The sequence below is a fragment of the Coptis chinensis genome, chromosome 8 (genome assembly GCF_015680905.1).
Source record: "Coptis chinensis isolate HL-2020 chromosome 8, ASM1568090v1, whole genome shotgun sequence".
NCBI lineage: Eukaryota > Viridiplantae > Streptophyta > Magnoliopsida > Ranunculales > Ranunculaceae > Coptis > Coptis chinensis.
The window spans coordinates 14560672-14578719 of NC_141463.1; the positions used below are offsets into that span (position 1 = coordinate 14560672).

The following is an 18048-nucleotide window of genomic DNA, read 5'->3' on the forward strand; positions in this document are numbered from 1 at the left end:
TAGATTACAATTTTCGTCATATTTGGTGGGATGGCGCACTATTGGACTTAGCCTCACACAAACGGAGGGGCCAGGATTTCCAATTTAAGAACAATCGAAGTTTAAGCACCAGATTCTCTGTAGATGGACGGAGTAAATCCTGTTCTTGAAAATCATTAATTTTAGGCTTTTAGCGAGGATATGTTCATCAAACATTTGTTTAGGTGTTAGCCGGTCTTTTATATCTGTTTGTTCAATTTTTTTTGGTGAGAAAGTCCTTAAAGAGCAGCCAAATTTTAGTGTCCACTGTTAGAAAAAAAGATGAAGGCAATATAATAATAAACAGATTTCATCCAAAATTTGTAGCATTCATATTCATGATTAATAAAAACAAATGCTTATTGATAAACCAGAAATCTAGGACAAAGGGGATAGGACAAAGGCGAGAAAGGTAATGCAGTTATTCAGATGAGGCCATTGGGGGAGGCACAGCCAGATTGAGGTGAGACTGGATCGCTGCCTGAACCACCATAGTCCTCTCGTCATGAAGCTGAGCCAAATCAATAAGATCTTGCATATCTAAATCATGAGTACCAGCTGTACCCAACATAATGTTGTTCATGCGAAGAGTCATCTCATCCCTTCGGTTCTTCATCTGCTGCTTCTGCAGTTGCTCCCTCATTTTGGCTGTTTGCTCAGTGAGGAAACGTTCTTGATCGAGCATTCTATCGGTCTTTGCCACCTTAGGTAAGTTCTTGAACCTGTTCAGGACTTCATGAGCCTCAGATGGATTTGGCCAAACATCGAGTTTTCGGTCATTTGGATTGTAAACCAATGCGCAAGCTTTCACGCCACATAGGGTGGTAAGCTCACCCACTTTCTGCTTCAGACCCGCCATTCGTTTCTTCAAGGTGGCCTTTCTGGCAGCATTTTTCTCAATGTATGCAAGTTTTACCTTCTTCCTAGTCATGTTTGGGTTGGAGATAGTCTAATCTGGAGGGGTTTATATAGATCCTGGAGTGGTGATATGTGATTGTCTTTCTTTTTTTGGTTTGTAATTTTTTTAAAACTGACCTGAGATATTTTAGTAAGAAAATTCAAGTGAGAAATTCAACATTTATTTGATATTTAGGGGGTGTTCACATACCCAAAACTGTGAACCGAACCGAACTGAACCGAACCAGATAATTTTAATGGGCGGTTCTTGATTTCTAAAACCCAAAACCTAGGGACTCTATTTGGTTTTCAGTTTTAGGCTTTGGTTAAGTGAAAGACTGGCAATAAACATTTTAGACTTGGCTTGACTTTAGTCACAAAGTAGAAAAGATTAATAAGCAATAATATCACAAAAAGGAGGTACTAGGGATGGCAATGAGACGAGTTTTGGATTAACATTTGTTAAATTTTACATATAATCGTACTTGACTCGATCCATTGCCATCCCTAGGCTATAGAGTTTTGGGTTTGGTGAAATAATTAAATAACTAGTTTGTGATTGTTCCTCAGATAGACATGCTCTTAATGAATGAACCTAGTTTTCTATAGTTTTATAGTTTTCGAGTTTTTTATTGGTAAGACACCAAAACTGTAAGGAACCAAACCGAATTGTTTTTCAATTTATTGGCCGGTGTTCTGTTTCAATTCCGTAATGGGTTGGTTTTTATTTTAATTTTTAAAAACCGGTCAGCTCGGTTACGAGCTAGATGCCTAGGCCGGTTTCATCCATAATCCGCTCGAACCGAAATGTAAACACCTCTAGTATTTATGTTATATAAATTAATTAGGATTCAAATAAAATGCTAATCTTGAAAAGCACATCAATGTAATGAGGATGCATGCACCTTTAGAATGAGATAAAATTTCAAGGTGAATATTTCTTCGATTAATGGAATATTACAAACAAAATTCATTCTATTTAAAATGGTTGAAAAACAGCCCGTTAAAGACAAATAATAATATACATATGTTTCTCTTTAAAAATAAATCCAAATTTATCTTCGAATTCTATTTGTAGATGGCGAAGAATATATGACATTTGCATTGTTATCATTTCTACCAATTAATATGATAGAATTCTTCTAAAATAAGTTTTTCTTTTAGAAGAATTCTATCTGAACCCATGTAAAATCGCTACAACACTTTCATTCTTGCTGAGATCACATGTTCTCATTTCCATTTTTTGTCATGTGTAAATTTCGCTTGTCCATGTCCACCCCAATTTACTTCTACTCACCGAGATGCCATCTTTGGAAAACCATTTCAATGTTACTTCTTCTTGCCGAGATGCCATCTTGAACTTGGAATGTGGCCTTGGCAATATGCCAATTGACAATATTTTACCACCACAACATGGTTTGTGACTTGTGAACAAGGAACAAAAATTTTGAACCCAATTTTGAAACTTTCACAAAATTTTTGTGAAAATCATTTTCGCTGGCACTGAAAATTTCAGTATTAGGGATTATACTTTGTTTCTAGAGGTGTCAAAATGGCCCTCAAACCCTTAGCCCGTCCGTCCCGACCCGGCCTATGGGCCGAAAAAGCCTTCAAAATGAGGCCCTCACACATTCGTGGGTTGGGCCTACCCGGCCCTCAAGCCTTTGAGGGGAGAGTAAGGGCCTAGATTTTGAAAGTTAAGCCCTCCGACCCTCATTAGGCCCTCAACATTTATTACATATATTTTAATAAATTTTTTCACAATATATTTTATTTTAGTATTAATATCTAAATTTAAAAAATTTTAGTAGTTTAATTTATATAATAAAATGAACGATTTTAAAAAAACTTTAACAAGTTTTTTTTAGTTCTATGTTTAGGTTTAATTTGCTAACATTTTTTAATTTAAATTTATTTTATAATCAAATTTTATAGAAATGAATTCAAAGCCGGCCTTTCAAGATCTTAATTGACTAATACAACTTTAATGAAGTTTTTTAGTAGTTTGACCGAATTATTGAAGGTTTAATTATAAGGTTTGGCGAAGTGCGAATAATTCGATTTTGAATTATTTTTAACTAATGTTTTCTAAATTTATTTTATTAAATAAAATGTATAAAAATGATATTTGCATTATTTTTCATGAATAAAATTGTAAAAATAAAAATAAAAATAAAAAGTTATATATCAAAATTTTAAATGTAAAATATATAGGGGATTTTAAAGAAATATATTAAGATTTAAGCATTATTGGGCATTATATCATATTTTTAACGTTAGGGTTTTATTGGACCGAATATTTTTAAAAGTATTATTGTTGAAAATTTGAATCTTAGGCTTAATGTTTGAGGACTGGCCAATTTACCTATGCCTCAAAGCGGCACTTCATATTTGACACCACTTTCTATTTTCAAACTTTTCAAAAATTTCATGAAATTTACGTTTTTTTTTTTTTTTTATCGAAATTTAGGTCCTCATGTTTCATGTGACAGTGACAGTGGGTACTCAACGACACATTCTTTTTTTGAAGTGTCAATGGGTTATGCACTTACACTGGCGGCCTGCCCCAACCTCTATTACAAACTCACGATCTTACATTAGAATTTACAGTGTACTAGATTCCTCATCCTCTAAAATACAATGAAGTGAAGAGGGATGAAGACCACATAATTTTTTCGCTGTATGACCTTAGCAATTTCTATTAGATATACGGCAAATTTTCATATGGTTCAGTTTTTGAATTGCCAATTTGCAGTTTGCACATTTCACAAACCCAGCCTCATTATTTTCATATATATATATATATATATATATAGTTGAATTTTAGTACAAATCAACACCAGTTCATTTAAATTAGAATGCATATTCATAGGTTCCAATGGAAGAAGATTACAGTATTCTACCGAGGGATAAACATCTAGCAATCCATTAAGAAACAAACAACATTAAACATATATAAGATAACTCATGAAAGAGTATTACATATATATATAGATATAAGAATCGCCAAGCAAGAAAGCAGGTTCCAGCATTTAGGAGCGATTGATCAGGGCTTTACGCTTTCCTTTCCAGAAGAAGCTCGTTCCTACACCATGTTAGTCCTTAAACCCATCAGTTTCTACCAAAAGTACTTCCGGCATATATCATGGTAAAAATTACACTTTAATGGATGTCTTACATTCTTATTATTCCCAGAAACCGAGCCAGCCTGCTGCGGAAGTGGAACGTACTTTGCCCACTGTCATTAACCAAATAAGTACGTTGATAAATGAGATTAAGGATTGTCTATGTGGACGAGTCTTTTGAGAAGAAATGTGACATGCCCCCATGTATTAAGAATTCACAATTAAAATACAGGATGTACTGGATATATATCATAATTTACTCCAGGAATAGATTAACATCGATTCAGATAAATAATGGGGACTACGCTAAATAGTGAGTCAACTATACAGGATACACACTTACATTCTTGGCGGCAGTGCTAAATGCTTCACGATGAGGAATCTCAGGGTTTGCTGATTTAATTCGCTGTATCTCCTCCCTTCAGGAGCAAGAAAGGAAAGCATTAATTTCCAAATGATCCCAGTACTATAAATACATAATTTCCTTATTGGTTTGGGGCATAGATACAGTGATATTACATAAAACTTCAAGAACTAACGAAGTAATATCACATGTGTGTGGATTTACTATTACAACTGTCAATAATATTACCACAATGTACTAGTATATTTATGTACTTGTAATCAAATTAAGCTGTTAGTTGGATCAACAGACAAGATAATGGAAGTGATAGTTTCGTGTGCTTACTTCATGTAACGGTTATAGGCAGATGGAAGTCTGTGTTTCCTCTCAGGTGCTGTTAGTAAAACCAACAAGAAAAAAATTAGAAGTATTGAGGATATAACGTAAGATGGAGTACTGATAGAAATAATGGATGTCTAGCTAATTAAAAGTTAGAGAACAAATTTATCTACGTTTGACAACGTAAGGTTCAGTTGGGCTCATAGGCTGGACGCTGGATGTCGAGGAGGATGAGGTTGAAGACTGTCCCTTCCGATACTCATTGCAAAAATTCTGTTCTCCATCAAAATGAAAAACACCTTCAATTAGAAACATAAATGCCATTTCACTTCGTTTTTTTCATATGCAAGTATTTTATGACACAGGCCAGCTATAGAAGACAACATCTTTACATATCAATGAGCTCAGTAAGGATACTAACCTGAAAACCACCCATCTGGTGATCAAGACACTGACCTTGTAGTGGTGGCCTAGTGCTAAGAAAGGATAGGCTGCTACAATGACCACATTTGACAGTCACAGTCTCCAAAGTTCGTTTCAAAGGAATTTCAACCTACAATAGTAAGAATATGATGAAACTTCTTCCATTGATGTGTTACCACTACAACATGCCTTGAACTGGAGCTTGAATATGATGCAATCATGGTTTATATAGTATGTAATGTACATCATATATCTTTTGTAATGATTGAAAGCGCAGTTTGTAGGAAAGTGCCACAATGATACGTTGGCAGCGCAGTTGGCACCACTACTCATTAAATTTAGACTAAGGCGGCAGACCAAACCATAAGGAAAATTTCTGTAGGATCAATCCACAGGGTAGTAAGCTACGAATCACAGGAAGCTAGAATGAAGGACACCTAATGGATATAAACCAGGTCCAAAAAGCAAGATATTGAGATGAACAACCAAATATATGTAACAACAAAATATGGTACAAGCAATATATATGAACAAGTTTAAATTTAAGTTTAAATATCGTTATCAATTCATGTAGTAGGAGGTCGTTGACAAAAGCACAAGATACAGCGAACTTGAGCTTCAAAGCAAAATGATGTGTTCTTCAGAATTTCTTCATGAATTAAGAACTGGCCTGGACTTCTTAGTCTTAGTACGTGGGTACAAAAGAGCTTATAGAGTAACGACACCCTCAGTTTTGCTTTCTCTACATAAACTACTGAAATACCACATCTGCATATATCATAGCTATAATAAGAACACTGTGACAGTTCTTGCTATAATTATAGGAAAGAGTCTTACATCCTAGGATAATTTGAGCCCAAATGCAAAATGGGATTCTAAGACTGGGACTTCTTTGTATTGGTAAAACACGGAAGAATATAGTAGGTAAGACACACACACACAAGGAAAAACAATATAGCTAATTAAGAAACATAAAACATTGACAACACAGGAGTATACTTAGTTAATTACCGCTAGCAAAGTGCTACAGAAGTTGCAGCGAACATAGCAAAGATGTTCTGAAGTTGGAAATTCCATGCTCATCTTTTTTTTTCTCTCAAAGGAATGGAAGTCACACTCTCTGAAAGTTAGTGTGAAGTGTGAACAGAAAGAAGTGGTGTGAGCACCAATTTAAAGAGTTTGTGGAGAGTGACAGCAGAAAGAAAATCTAGGGTTACTATAGGTGGTCAAAAATCCTGCTGAAATGCAGACATAAAACTGTACGGATCCAATTTCTCAAAGATATTTTGACGCACAAAAATTACTGAGTTTGGTTTTCTGAGCAGTTGTCATGTAGTGTGTGAACAAATGTGGGATGCTCTATATAGTCTATACAATCATGCTACAAAAAGTTATGGCACAGTGATGGGATACAGTAAATCATCCAACTTCTTTCTTATTTATAGGTCTTATGAAGTGGATCTAGTGTTTCACTGTTTCATGCAATTTTCTTTTAGTGTGGACTGTGGAGTGGAGAGAAAGAAGGCCTACCTAGTGGTAATTTCTTCCATCTAATTGACCCTTAAAGTCTTGACCAAATTAAAATGGGGATGTGAGTGATATGTACATAATTTGAAAATTGAATTCAGCTAAAGCTAGCGCCAAAAACATTGCTTAATCAAATCAATACGATTTTCGCCCCATGTTAATATTAACATTTCACCGAAGTGAAATTAAAGTTTCGTCTTATCCTATGATTCTGAATCTGTTACTAATAAACATATCTTTTCTGCAACCTACAATCCAAAAGTAAAAATGATTAAATGGATAATAATAACAGCAACAAATATTAATGAAAGTGTAAAAAACAAAAGAATGATTGTCATCTTGACTTGCATCTCATGTGGTAAAATCAGAATGAGACGGCCATTATTAGGTGATCGTACTACCACCATCAATGTTGTAAAGTTCAAAGTCCACTGGAACTGATCAATAGTTTTGATCTGATTGTTATATTGTTATTGTTAGTTTGTTATGATTATTCGTTGGATCATATCTTTTCGTTCCGATATTTTGTACTATGGTCACGTGCCAACATCTATTTTAAATTTAGGGTTTTTAAGACATACAAACCCAACACGAATCCGACATGAAATTAGCGGGTTTGGATTGGAAAAAAAGTTTTTGGGTCATTTAAGGATTGACCTGCCAAACCCGTCAAATAAATTGGTTGGATTAGAGTAACATATGTTAACCCGAGTAACCCGTTAGTAGACCCGATTAGTTTTTGGATCTAATAGGTCGGGTCATCAACCCGTGACATGTATAATTTGTTTTAATATAAGTTTCATTATCCTAACAACCTAAAATAAAGGACTAAAGAAGAAGGATTAGCCGTTATATTGATTCATTCGATAAATATATTTTGTTATTTAATTTTCATTGATATGTAATTAAATTATGAATGGTTTTTGAAAATTAATACATATATATTTTTTTAAATATGTTTTTTTGATAAATAAAATCGTGAAATAATAAATATTTTGCATACAAGTTGTTTGTGAATCCAATCCAAAACTGATCTAAAATCTCATCTATCATCCCAACTACCTAAAATAAACGACTAAAAGGAGAAAGATTAGCTGTCAATCCTATCATATTGATTAATTCGATAAAGATATGTTTTATTATTCAATTTCTATTAATATGTAATTAAATTATATATGGTTTTTGAGAATTATTGCATATTTTTTTATATATATTTTTTTGATAAATAAAATCATGAAATACTAAATATTTTGTATATAAGTTGTCTGTGAATCCGATCTGAAATTGATTTGAAATTGACCCGCTGGCTTAGCGGGTCACCCGTTGGATAACCCGTTATATAGGCGGTTTGGGTTTGGGTTTGACAAACTCTACACGATTAGTAATTGGGTTGGGTTTAGGTTTGCTCTCCTAACACGTGACCCGAATATGACACGACATGAACCCGACCCAACACGACCTATTGCCACCTCTAGGCATACCCCTCATTTATAATTGGGAATTAGACATAACATCCGACTCTAATTTTCTTAACCCCCCCACTCCCATTTTTAATGTTTGATGCCAGTCAACTAGATTTGACTCTCATTGACCGTTAGTCAATGTTTTCTATTTTCTTCCAATAATTTTTTTTTAAAACTCCTATGATGAAATGCCGAATATGCCCTCAATGATTTCTATTTCGTATGCAATTTTATTCTACTATTTAACAAGCATGAACTGATGAACACACTCAACGGGTGTTTAATGTTTTAATTCATGTATTTGATGGGTATTGAGGGTATATTCGGCATTTCATCATAGAAGTTTTAAATTATTATTATTATTTTATTATAAGAAAATAGAAAACCTGAACTAACTTTCAATGAGAGTTAAACCTAGTTGACCGACATCAAGCGTTAAAATGTGTGTGTGTGTGTGTGTGGGGCATGTCTAGGGCTGTCAATGGGTTTCGATAACTCGATAACCGATCCGAACCAAATCGATAAAAAATGGTTTGGGTTTTAATAATTTAGTTTGCCCTCTACCGACCCGAAACCGAACCGAACCGATAAGATATTGGTTTGGTTTTGGATTTGCCCTCCACCGAACTAATATGAACCTGAACCGATAAAATACCATTTTAGTAATATTTATGATTAATTTTGTATGTGTTTATCAATTGAGTGGTTAAAATTAATAAATTTAATTTAAGATTTAATTGATTTTATAGTTTTCGGTTCGGGTTCAGTTTGCAATATATTTTATCGGTTTGGTTCGGTTTCGGATTAGATGTAATATTATCGGTTCGGTTCAGGTTTGGATTTTCCAAAACCCAACCCAAACCGATCCATTGACAGCCCTAGGCATGTCTAAAGACAATTAGAGTGGGGGGTTATGTCTAATTCCCAATTATAAATTTTGGGGTTGCGGGGGGGGGGGGGAGGGAATGTCTAAGGGGATATAGGTACGGTTCAAATCCTTTTCCAATGGGTGCAACCAAATATAGCTATAAATAAGACCTATGAATTTATATATATAAAAAAATACTTTAGCTAGTAAAGGATAGAAATTTGGGATTCATATCTCAAACTAATTGTTTTAGGTTTGTCCTAAATTTTTTTTTTAATAAATTTTGTGGTTTTTGTCTAAAATTGTAGATTACATTTCTTTTTAATTGGTGGTGGGTTTTATGTCCAAATTGAAGGTTATACACATAAAAATAATGTTTAAAGATATAGACGACACAATTTCTACTATCTATACACAACTTAAGCACAAATGACATAAATTGCGTTTATGCTCGTGAGCTTAATTATAGAGCTGCTAGATAAGGCTACAAATTTAACCGGGTTACACACCAACAAAATTTAGACCCCACTCCATCTATCATTTTCATTGGAATCGTGTTCTTGTACGTGTTTGGGCATAACAACCCCATTAGACTCTCTTAAAATAAATTATTCGATTTGAAGGTGCTTGGGGTTGCTCAATTCCTTTGACCCGTTTCCTAGAGCCAAAACTCAAAATTGAAGTGTCTGCCGAATGAAATGTCAGAATTCCACCGGATATTTTGATTTTTCACAAAAACAAAAAAAACAACATAGGGTCGAGAAATATAGATGATTATGAAACTAGTCAAAATCAAAATATGACATGGGTCGAAATACTGTCAATTTTCGATTTTCCAAAATTTTAAAATTCCAAAATCCTGAACTATACCTACAAGCTGTGCAGTTTAATAGGCGATTAATAGCTGATTAATAGGCGCATAGGCACTATAAGCTACTTGGCCGATACGATTAGCAGAAAAAATCCCGATCTAAGCGGAATCGATTAATAGTCCGATTTATGCCGATTAATAGGGCTATTTAACACAAATAAGTGTTAAAAAAGTGGCGATTAATAGGTCTAAGGGTTTATTGTTTTATGCTTTTCTCAAAACATGGTTTGTATATATAAAGTTATACAACAAAAGACCTATGATATATAAACCCTAATTTAAACCAACTTTTCCATGATATAATTTTAGCGGAGTCATTGACGCTTTTGTGTTTTTCATATTTTATATGTTTTTTATTTGACTTATGTTAACCAGTAGACTATGTAATTAGGCTATGATCGATTGCATTTTGGGGTAATGGTTGGATATGTTTCTCATTTTTATTTCACTTCAATATGCATTTAGCTAATAGTTATTTGTGGCATGTGTTATAGGTTACTTATGGAAATGGAAAATCTTATTCAGAATTATCACTCCAATTAGTTTCCGATTAATTTCCGATTACTAGGCCTAATCGCTATGCACTCTTGCTTAACGCTTAAATTGCACAGCCTACCACATAATTAACCGGTGAAAAGAAGTGGTTTACCCGTTTACGTAAGTAGAGTCTGAGCTAGGGGTGGGAATTTGGCCCTAATGACCCTAACTCGGCCCTGACCGACCCGATCCTAAGCCCTATAAAGCCCTCACAACTAAAGCCCTCACAGAGTTTAGGGTAGTGCCGACCCGACCCTAAGGCCTTCTAGGGCAGGGCTAGGGCTAAGGTTCAAACATAGGCCCGACCTTTAAATCAAAGCCCCTAACCAAGCCCTAGTTATAGTTTCACATTTTCACTATAAATACACGTACCATAATTGTCCAACCCTTTGTTAAATATTTTAAATTAAAATAACATTGTCCTTTGAAATTTATCACTTACACCCAAGAGTACTTTCAATAACTTGTTTTATATAACAAAAACTTGTCAACCTATCTAGCAGCCATGAAGAACGATGAGCATTAGCCTAATAAAAAAATAAGACTTTATTCCTTTGATCATCAAATCAAAGTCTAGAACTTATTATTCTCAATTTATTTTCCCACTTACTTCTTATAAATTATATTTTTATTAACATCCAAGCCAAGTCTAGAACTAAAGGTTTTCGTCCACACCATTAAAGCGAAATACAGAGCAGAAATTTGTAACACAGAAACCAAAAAAACAACCTTTGTCTGAAAAATGGCATTTGTAAAACGAAGAAAATATATAGGCCCGGCCCTAAAACCCAACCCTAAAGCCTTTAAAGAGGGCTTAGGGTAGGGTCAGGGCTTAAAATTTAGACTTATGACCCGCCCGACCCTATGCTGACTTTAGGGCTAGGCCGACCCGACCTTAATATCTAAAGTGATTTTAAATGTTTAGGGCCGGGCTAGCCCGACCCGGCCCATTACCCACCCCTAGTCTGAGCCTCATTACTTAGCGACCTAAAGCGTCTCTAGTGTATGACGTGCGCTTTCAATTCGCCGCTTTAGCGCTTTTAGTCTCAAATCTTTACCGAAGCGCGCTTTCCCAGATGCAAAAACGCGCTCACTGAGGTTACAGGATGACACAAATTGATTGTTGACCAAATACACCAAAAGCTGAGAAAGGCAGGTTAAGTGTGTAAAGGGTGTTTTGGTTTTCCTTTAGGAGTAGTGAAGAGAGGGGAATGGGTTGAGGTTTTTGGAAAGACCGAGTTCGCTGATGAGCGAGCTGCTTACGTATCCTCTCTTGGTTTTTCTGGGGAGAGAGGAATCAGGTCTCACGTAGTTCAAATAGGTGGTATTTATAGGCTTGTGAAGTTACAATCCTACAGGCACATATGCTTCTTGCACACGTGTAAGGTGGAGATTGGGAATGAGTGTTGGGCTGGTTTTAATATAAGTCGTGTGTTGATTGGAGGTTGGCGCGGTAGTCCCTATTTCTCGGTGGGGGGAAGTACAAGTAAGATTTTGGTAATGATTACTCCTGGTGGTGACTTTATCTGAGGCGTTCTGTCTCTGGCCATTTGTTCGTACTGAGACACCCTTGATCGAGCTTAAACGTACCACCTATATGAAGGGAGCTGCTCACAGATCGGTCTTGGAGGTCGACGTCTAGAGCTCGCTTATGCTTCACGCGTGTGTGATATTGCATATCCCCTACACAGCCCCCTCTCAGTAGATTGTTTATGCGCCTGGAAACGATCTGCTGAGAGAAAAACCGGAAGAACGTGTGGAGCATGAGCGAGTTGAGGTGGATGATCCGACTGGGACGCCGTAGATTTTGAAACATGTGGCATGATGATTTGGCGGAAAGGGAAGGTAGTTCGTGACTGGCACGTGACAGAATCGTAGCAGTTGGTAAAGAGACGTGGCGTTGCGTTATTCGGAACTCTTGAAAAAACAGGTCCTTGGAACACGTGTGCGGGCTAGGGCATAGGCTGTAATCATAACTTCTTGGTAACTGAACGGGCGGTTTGTACAAAATCAAATTTGGGACAACCAAAAAGGTATTTCCTGTTTCCTTCTCCGCAAAAACGCAAGCTAGGGTTTCTCAGGTGAGTGCTTCTGCTGCTATTTACCTTTTCATTTCCAATTTGCTTTCCTCTAGTTCAAGTGCGATTTCTTAAGTAGGTAGGCCAGTGTTAGGTTGTAGGGTTTAAGCTTGAGTAATTGATAAAAAGGAAACATTATAATGTTTGACTCTGATGACACTCGGTCGGAAGAGGTTCGTGAGGTTTCATTAAGTTGTGGAGAGTATGAGGATGATAACGAAGAATCGGTAAGTGTTGGCCTTCAGACTGAGTTGGATGAGGAAGTTAGGGTAGATGAGGGTAATACTCGATCTTGGTCAGAAGGTGCCGTGGCCAGTACGTCAGGTCGAGGGGAGATGTCGTCATCAATTGAGTTGCCCCTTAGAGCAGTAGATCGTCGTGCTGCGAGCTCGTTCCCCGAACTGAGGGCAGCTTATGAGATCAACATTCCCAACTTGGAGATATACGAGCCCCGGTTGAGTGAAAATGTACGTAGTGAAGAGTACAACCCGCCGAATGGGGGGGTAATCATCTGTGAGGGCCAGCTGAGAGCGCATATGCAACTACCGTTCTCGAAACTGGTGTGTGATTTCTTGGCTCATTGCTGGAAGTCTCCTTGTCAGTTTGTTGGGAACACCTGGCGATTGTTTAAGGTGTTTGACATGTTGAATGCGAGTGGGGAATACGACATAGGGGTAGCCGACATAGTTGAGCACTACGTTGTGAGGCGATCTGGGAACTTGAACTTTAGTTTGCAAACAATGACGACGCGTTCTGCTATGATCGACGGTGTAAGCAACGAGGCCTGGACAAAGAGGCCGTTGCTGCTAGTTGGCAACTACTGTGCTAATGGATGTAGGTTGCAAACTAGGATTTGTAACATATCCGGTGGGTAGGAATGTCTTTCTTTTGTAGCTTTACTTGGTGATTTACTGTTGTTCTAACTGGTCTATTTTTCTACTTTGTTTGTAGATTTTTTCGCGGAAAACGCCGAACCGATCGGGGAGATAGAGAGGTTCGCTGGTGAATTTCGAAAGCAGAAAAACAAGCGAAGCTGCCTGAAGTTGCACATTTCTTTGTGGAAAGGGGTGGACCTGCGATCCGAAAAAAAAGCGCAAAAGGATCGAGCCCGAGGTCAGACAAGGCGAGAGGTGATGGAGACGCGATACGAGTGAGTTGGTGACGCGGGAGGATAGGAACCGTGCTCGTGGCGGCGCGAGACGTCCTGCTAGAGGTGGTGCCTTAGGGCTGGTGGGTCGAGCTCCCGACCTGAGGGGGTCGATCGATGCTCCTGTAGAGTTGGAGACGGTGGTCTTCAATCCTCGTGCAAGGAGCAGGTCGGAGAAGAGACGACATGACGCCTCTGAGCAAGACGTTGGCCGAGTTGCCAAAGTAGCGTGGCACGCTCTTGGGGAAAGTTCCAGCGTAGGGGGCGGCTCTGATGGTGGTCCGGCTGGTGCTACGGTTGTTCGCCGGAGTCGGGCGACCGAGCAGGTCATGGACTTGGCCACTTTTGGGGCGGGATCTAGTCCGTCTCGATGGGGGCATGAACCCGATCCGGGGCGGGCGAAAGCGCCCGCAAAAGAAAGTGGAAAAAGCTGTTGTGGTTTCTGATGACCTAGAGGCACAGTTTGTGTATCTGGACGACAATGGGGCACAACGAACTGTGAAGCGCAGTGATTGTAGCTTCAGGTCGAGTAAGTTATCGGCCTGTCTGTTAGAACAAATAGCTCTGGACGGCAACCGTAAGGAGCTGGATGAGAGAGGGCTGGCGGATAACCTGAAGCGAATGGAAGTTGCACAATGTCTGGTGCGTGGGTTTGTCTACTTTTGATGTAATTGTTCTCCTATGCTCGCTGTTGTGATTTGGCTATTAACATATGTGTGTAATTGCAGCTCGTAAGTGGTTTTCAGAAGTTGAAGGAGATTGCACAGTTCGCGGAGGCAGATAGAGAAGCTGTGGTGAAGCTGTTCGACGAGCTGAAAAATGTTCAGGAGGCCGCAAAGATGGAACACGAGGAACTGGAAGACCTGAAGAAAGCACATCAAGCTTTGAGTCTGGCCAAGATGCTGAAAGATACCGAAGCAGAAGAGCTGTGGCAAAAACTATAGGGAGCTGAGAAAATGTTCTGGCAGCGACTGTGGAGATTGGTAGGCTGAACGAGTACGCCTTACACTGCAAGAAGGTTGCTCAGGACGCTACCAAGGCCTATGACATTCTAGATGCTGACTTTGTTGAACTGGAGGCGGACTATAACGCTTTGAAAGAGGAACATGCACGCTGTACGTCTCGCACCGTGGTGGAACAGGTGCAGGGAGACGTCGGTAGTGTGCTCGCTTCTTCAGTGATTATTCCAGAAGCCATGGTAACGCGAACTGAAGCTGCTGCGTCGGATGCGCTCATGAGTTTGAACTTTGATGGAATATCTGTTGTTGTGGATGGGTGGGATGCTGAAATTGATGAATCGCTCGTGCCGGGAGAATTAACTGTTGTGCCTGGAGAGGGTGAGCTGTAAATTTGTTTTGTTATGTTGTCAGCTTATAAGCTGTGATACAATAGAGCTGGTTTCCTGGAGTAACATGGGCAGTTCGTCTTCTTGTGTTTTATGTGTTATTACTGCAAACGAATTGGTACCCCGTACTGGTTTGGGGTAACCATGTTATGACGAACATTGTTTAGCCGGGTTGGATTTCCTGAGTAATCTCAGCAACTCGGCTAAAGAACGAATGGTAGCTCAGGGTTGTGGTATGCTTATATGCTATGTTTATTGTTTGTTTATGAACTGTGAGTGTGTCGCTTGCTTGATTGTGTTTTCAAATGATGATACTGCTATTACAATGCGTGGCGGCTGCGCTACTGTAATAACTGCTTTGCCAATAACTGGTAAGCTTGCATGAGTGTCCTGTTGTTATTTTGTCTTCATCTGTTTGGTGACGCTCGGAATGATGCCACCAGATCGCCGATCTCTTGTACATGGAGCAGGACGAATTGTGTTGTGTTCAGTGTCACGAACGACAGTAATCCCTTATGTGCGTGACACGTGTAGGAAAGCGAGTGGTTCAGGGAACATAATGATGGCGGGCAGATGGCGTTTGGCGTCTCAAGGTAATAATGAAGCGCTTTAGGGAAAAACGTTTATCTATTAAATCAACTGTTCGCAGAATACCAAAAGGCATTTGGTTGTCTTTCTCTTCTTAGCTCTATCTCGCCCTATCATTGCACTACCTTACCTTCGTCGATGCTTCTACAGGTACGTTTATTTTCCTTTGTGAGTGCTACTCCGTTGAGAAGGATTTGGTGTATAACTGTAACTCATGCAATAGCATCTCTGTTCATAGGTTTGACCATGGCAAGGTGTCGCCCATATGTGAGAGGAGAAGGGAGTATGAGGGAAATGTCGCCTCTGATCATGGAGGAGATGGAATTCGATGCTCATGTGCATGGTGATCGAGGTAAGAGGAAGGCTGCTGCTGTAGGAGGCAAGGGTCACAAACGATCTAGAAGAGCTGGTCGTTCAGCTGGCGGCATTGTGTTTAGGTCACCACAGTGGGTAGGCGAAACTGCTCGTCACGCTGTAGAGCGAAGCGACTTGGGGCAAGGTCGCCAAGTCGCTGGTGAGAGTTCGTCCCCGCGATGTGGGGATGTGGGGAGCAAATTCTACTACATGGGGAAGACGGGGAAGAAGCGTATGGTGAAACGCTCGGACTATAGCTTCCACTCGGCACCCATAGCGACTAGCGTTCTGAAGGGGATCGTGTTGGATGGTGACAAGGCAGAGGTTAAAGATGAGGACATGGAGACGCTGTTGGGGACGATGGATATGGCCGCTTGTTTGGTGAGTTCATGACACACTAAGTTGTTATGCTTGTTTCCAGGGCAGTCTGGTTCTTTAACTTTGTTCATGCAGTTTCTTGCAGGGTATGATAAGTTGAAAGATGTTGTGCAGAGTACCGAGAGTGCTGATAACCCTCACGTCGAGCTGGGGTGTATGCGAGCTGCGTGTGGGGCTGACAAGAGGAAGCTCGAAGCTGACAGGATTTTGTTACAATGATATGCTTCCAGTTGATTACTGCGCAACTCCATCATGCCTCTGGGGCCTGGGAAACGGAGAACTTGATGCAATGTTGACGGGATAGCTTGCATTTGATGGATCCATCGTCGACCTAGTATGGCATTATAGGACGACTGGATATCCAGAATCTGAAGCGTGTATTGCAGCTGACTTTGTCATCTTTAGACCCGACTGATACTGGGAGTATGATGTCACCAATAGGGTCGGCCCTGGAGCCATTGAACCCATAAAGGGGAGCGATTGGATCGATAAGAACTGATTTGGGTAAACTCATCTCTTGAACGGTGTGATAAAATAAAATGTCGCACGAACTCCCCGGGTCAATCAAGACGCGCTTTACTGTCCAGTCACTAATCTTGACGTGGACGACCAGGGCGTCGTTGTGAGGGAGGCAGACCTTGTTGAGGTCGGCCTCTGTGAAAATGATCTCCTGAACTGCGACCTGAGATGCGCGCAGAGCATGTGCTGCCTAGGAAGTAAAATGATACACTTCCTGAAGAGCACCGACACGGCATCTTTTCTCTCTAGAGGAGGTTACGGAATCATCGGGGAAGGTAATCATGTGAATGGTTCTAGCATTGTCACGATCTGACGAATGTTGTCTTCGCTCGTGGCGAGAACGGTCTCTAGGACGTCCTTTGCTATGAGGGCGAGCTTGCAACGCTTGGTGGTTACGGCGAGGCGGAGATTGGCTGCGTACTCGGCGAGCCATGAGTTTATGGCGCAAATCACCGACAGGAATATTAGAGTACTGTTTAATATGACCAGCTTCTATGAGGTCCTGGAGATAGTGCTTAAGCCCCCAGTACGCATTGGTTTCATGGCATTTTGCTTTGTGGAATGCGCAGTAGGGCTTGTCAGGTCGATCTATGGGCTGCCTCACATCTGGTCGGAAGTACTCAGCTCGCTGGATCTTGTCCAGTATGTAACTGGGGGAGCGTGTCAAGACAGTGAACTCTCTGTTATTGTCTTGCCGGGTGCCTGCCTTTGGTGCTAGCGACCTGGATCACTTTTTGGCATGCGGGGTATGGTTAGAGATCGATGCCACCTCTTGGACCTCGGCTAAACCACTTGACTTCAAACTTTCTTGCAACTTGATATACTTGTCGACCCGAGCATACAGTTCGGACAGCGTTTCTGGGCGTTATTTCATTAGTGATCTGGAGAGGTCGGTATTACACACTCGACAGGCGTTAGAAAATGCCAGTATGGCAAAAGACTCTTTCAGTCCGCTTTCCATACATAACAATTCAGCCTTGAACCGTCCTAAGAATTGGCGAATGGTTTCATCTTCCCTGAACGAGATGCACTACAACAAATGAGTCTTTTTGCGACAGTTTATAAGCGTAGCAATAGAAACCCAAAGCGTTGCAAAAGCTTATTAGCAACGGTTTATAAAGCGTCGATGTGTAGTTGCAATTGATGCCGACGCAGATGATAACCAACGACGAATAAAAGCGTAGCAAAAAGAATATGCTTCAACTACGTATTAAAGCGTTGCTAATGT

General features: G+C 39.6%; 1 protein-coding gene and 1 pseudogene across 1 annotated transcript; both read right to left on the minus strand.

Annotated features, from left to right (window-relative positions):
• Window positions 1-439: 439 nt before the first annotated feature.
• Window positions 440-949, minus strand: LOC147480134 (agamous-like MADS-box protein AGL80 pseudogene; annotated as a pseudogene).
• Window positions 950-3758: 2809 nt separating this feature from the next.
• On the minus strand, window positions 3759-6335 carry CRC (Plant-specific transcription factor YABBY family protein). Its single transcript, XM_086578389.1, has 7 exons — window positions 6157-6335; window positions 5144-5275; window positions 4896-4995; window positions 4729-4777; window positions 4384-4459; window positions 4094-4153; window positions 3759-4000 (listed from the first exon to the last, which is right to left on the minus strand). Exons 1-7 carry the CDS (start codon window positions 6226-6228, stop codon window positions 3962-3964), a joined length of 528 nt encoding a protein of 175 aa, XP_086434515.1. The 5' UTR covers window positions 6229-6335; the 3' UTR covers window positions 3759-3961.
• Window positions 6336-18048: the final 11713 nt, after the last annotated feature.

Coding starts and splice junctions, on each gene's coding strand:
- CRC (XM_086578389.1), bottom strand. CDS start 6,228: ATGAGCATGGAATTTCCAACTTCAGAACATCTTTGCTATGTTCGCTGC. Junction 4,996..5,143: donor ACCAGATGGGTGGTTTTCAG/GTTAGTATCCTT, acceptor GATGGAGAACAG/AATTTTTGCAATGAGTATCG. Junction 4,460..4,728: donor GCCTATAACCGTTACATGAA/GTAAGCACACGA, acceptor TTGCTCCTGAAG/GGAGGAGATACAGCGAATTA.